Raw genomic sequence first — 3439 nt, 5'->3', positions numbered from 1 at the left:
GGCTGATGTTAGAACTCCTCAGGGGTCTCCTCCACTCCTACATAAAATGAATGGCTGGCCAGGCGTGATGGCTCATGCCTGTAATCCCAGCACTTTGGGAGGCTGAGGCGGGTGGATCATGAGGTCAGGAGTCCGAGACCAGCCTGGCCAACATGGCAAAACCCGTCTCTACTAAAAATAGGAAAGTTAGCTGGGTGTAGTGGTGAGTGCCTGTAGTCCCGGCTACTCGGGAAGCTGAGGCATGAGAATGGCTTGAACCTGGGAGGCAGAGGTTTGCAGTGACCCGAGATCGTGCCACTGCACTCCAGCCTCGGCAACAAAGCGAGACTACATCTCCCAAAAATAATAAAATAAAATAAAACGAATGGTTGACCTGTTATTTCCACAACCGGAACAGTAGTCAGCCCTCAGATTAACAAGGGTCCTAGGGCCACAGAGCAGCAAGGACACTCAACAATGCCAACCCAGCTATTTTTTTGTGTGTAGTAAAATATATGTAATAATCAATTTACCACTTTGACCCTTCTTTTGTTCCTTTTTTGAGACAGCGTCTCGCTCTGTTGCTTCAGCTGGAGTGCAGTGGTGAGATCATGGTTCACTGCAGACTTGACCTCCCAGGCTCAGGTGATCCACCCAACTCAGCATCCCAAGTAGCTGGGACCACAGGTGTGCACCACCATGCCCAGCCAGTTGTTTTTGTTTTGTTTTGTTTTGTTTTTTAAAAAGATCGGGTCTTACTATTTTGCCCAGGTTGGTCTTGAACTGGGCTCAAATAATCCTCCCACCTAAACCTCCCAAAGTGCTGGGATTACAGGTGTGAGCCACCGTGCTCAGCCCATATTAACAATTTTTAAGCATATAATGCAGTGGCACTAAGTATATTCACAAAGTTTTGCAACAATCACCACCATCTATTTCTAGAACTTCTTCATTATCCCAAACAGAAACTCTGTACTCATTATACCATAACTCCCTATTTTCCCTTCTCTCTAGCCTCTGGTTACTTTTAATCTATTTTCTTTATAAATTTACCAATTCTAGGTACCTCCTATCAAGGGAATTGTAGAATATTTGTTCTTTTGTGTCTAGCTTATTTCAATGAGCATAGCGTACTCAAGGTTCATCCATGTTGCAGCATTTAAGGTGGAATTCTATTCTATCATATGGCTATGCCATGTATTGTTTGTCCATTTATCTGTTGATGGACATTTGAGTTGGCACCTTTTGGCTATTGTGAATAACACTGCTATCAACTTCGGTGTTCTGATGTTTGAATGTAATGGCATTCAGGGACATTTTGATCCTTCTTTCCTGTTTTTCTTTTTGTAGTGTTAAGGAGGAACCCAAATGGAATTAAGGAATGGAAAATAAAAATTGGTTTCTTATGCCTCTGCACTTCACCTTTCTCCTGTTCATCCCACCCTGCCATTATTGCCTGCTTGCCTCCGAATTGCCCACGACAGTGCAGTCTGAGCACGGACCACACCTCCCATGCAGCGGTGGCTTTGTGATCTGTCCACCTGGGTAAGCTGAACCACACTTCCCAGAATTCTCTTCCCGTGTGTTTCCGGTTAAGAGTAGAGCACAGAGGAGAAACTTGTGGAAGGTTTGGAGGTGGGAAGTGAAGCAGCAGTCATTTCACAGCTCATACGAATTGTGACTTCTCTGCTGGCTCACCTTAGCAGAGGCAGGAACTGACAGGGCCGGGTGCAGTGGCTCACACCTGTAATCCCAGCACTTTGAGAGGCCAAGGCGGGTGGATAGCTTGAGACCAGCAGTTCAAGACCAGGCTGGGCAACATGGCAAAACCCTTCTCTACAAAAATTACAAACATTAACCGGGTGTGGTGGCTCATGCCTGTAGTCCCAGCTACTTGGGAGGCTACAGGGAGCTAAGATTGGGCCATGACATTCCAGCCTGGGCAACAGAGTGAGACCCTGTCTCAAAAAAAAAAAAAAAAAAAACCTGACACAGACGGATGTGTCTGCCTTCAAGGGCTCCCGCTTGCGCCTGTCCTCCCTTACATTACGTCCGTCTGTCCTTCCCAGTTGTCTGCAGAGCCTGCTTAAGCAGCCCCAGTGCCAGTGACTGTGTAAGGTCAAATTCCCACAACAAATCTCTTCAAACAAGTACCTCTTAGTGGTTCTGCTTCTCTGATGAAACCCTGATGGGTACACACTCATTTATTCATTCAACCAACAAATATTAACTGATAAAACAATACTGAGCACTACTATGCACCAGAAACTAGGGGCTAGGCAGCGAATAAAACAAAGTACCTGCCACCGTGGTGTGAAGTGTACTGTCATGTCCCCAAGATATACGTGTCACACTGCTGAATGAGCGTCTGGGCACCAGCTGCTGGTGCCGACTCCTCTGTTAACACCTGTGTGACTCTGGATCAGAATCCCTTAATCTTTCCACATCTAGATTTCTTCATTAGTAAACAAACTGGGGTGAGCAACTTCCCAAACTACTTCTCATATAAATGCAGGTAGAGTTAATAGCAGTTGAAAGACATTTGCAAACCAAATAGCTCTCAAAATAATTAAAGGAAACCAAAACCAGTCCAGGACATTGTCATAATTTTTTATTATGTATCAAATTGTCTTCAATATAAGTTACAACTTGATTAAAGTCGATAGACATTTGTATCTATTTAAAGACAAAAAAATTCTTTATGTACAATATCTTGTCTAGAGTCTAGCAAATATAGTACCTTTCATTGCAGGATTTCTCCTTAATATAACAAGCAAAAACAAACAACTGAAAAAATATAAACCAAAGCAAACCAAACCCCCCGCTCAACTACAGATGTCAATATTGAATGAAGCATTAAAAGACAAACATAAAATAACTTTAGCTTTTATCTAGAAGTGCAGAATGAATACTAAAATTAGTGGCAAAAAAAAAAAAACAAAACCAAAAACCAAACAACAAACAAAACAAACAAATCCCAACAATCTTCATGGGTAAACTTTCCTGCTCAGGGATGTAAGCTGACTCTAGACCATCTCGCGGTTCCTGCGGATAGCACAGCACAGGATCATACTGAAGATCATGCCAAATATCTGGGAGATAGGAAGAAACATGAGGATTAGGGTGGTTTGATGTGAAGGCAGGCTAAGGGAAAGGGAGAGACACGGGTCACCCAGTCCAAGACAAATGACAAGGAGAATGGCATCCAGGAGGCCAAACGAGTCAGAAGGTACCGAAGCAGGAGAGATGCAGGCCAGATAACGAGAAGGACGCGGGACGTGAGGAATCTGGGGGGTTGGCAGTCACGTGCACAAGCAGCTTCCTTGGGAATTTTCAGGGTGGGACAAGGAAGCTCAGAGCCAAATTAAATGCTCAAATTCCAGGTTTTCCTACAGTTCATACAGGTTAGTACTTTTGCGCTTGTCTTTGTGTGTATTTAATATTCTTTTTTTTTTTTTTT

General features: G+C 43.7%; 1 protein-coding gene across 1 annotated transcript in view; it reads right to left on the bottom strand.

Annotated features, from left to right (window-relative positions):
* Positions 1–2570: 2570 nt before the first annotated feature.
* Positions 2571–3439, bottom strand: part of CD9 (CD9 molecule) — a 12940-nt gene continuing 12071 nt past the window's right edge. Inside the window, exon 8 of the mRNA XM_011982934.1 lies at positions 2571–3071. Within this exon, the coding sequence (XP_011838324.1) occupies positions 3006–3071 (66 nt within the window). The 3' untranslated portion in view covers positions 2571–3005. The remainder of the gene's footprint in view (positions 3072–3439) is intronic.

The sequence above is a fragment of the Mandrillus leucophaeus genome, unplaced genomic scaffold, assembly GCF_000951045.1.
Source record: "Mandrillus leucophaeus isolate KB7577 unplaced genomic scaffold, Mleu.le_1.0 Scaffold245, whole genome shotgun sequence".
Taxonomy (NCBI): Eukaryota; Metazoa; Chordata; class Mammalia; order Primates; family Cercopithecidae; genus Mandrillus; species Mandrillus leucophaeus.
This window is presented reverse-complemented; position numbering and strand designations above follow the sequence as displayed.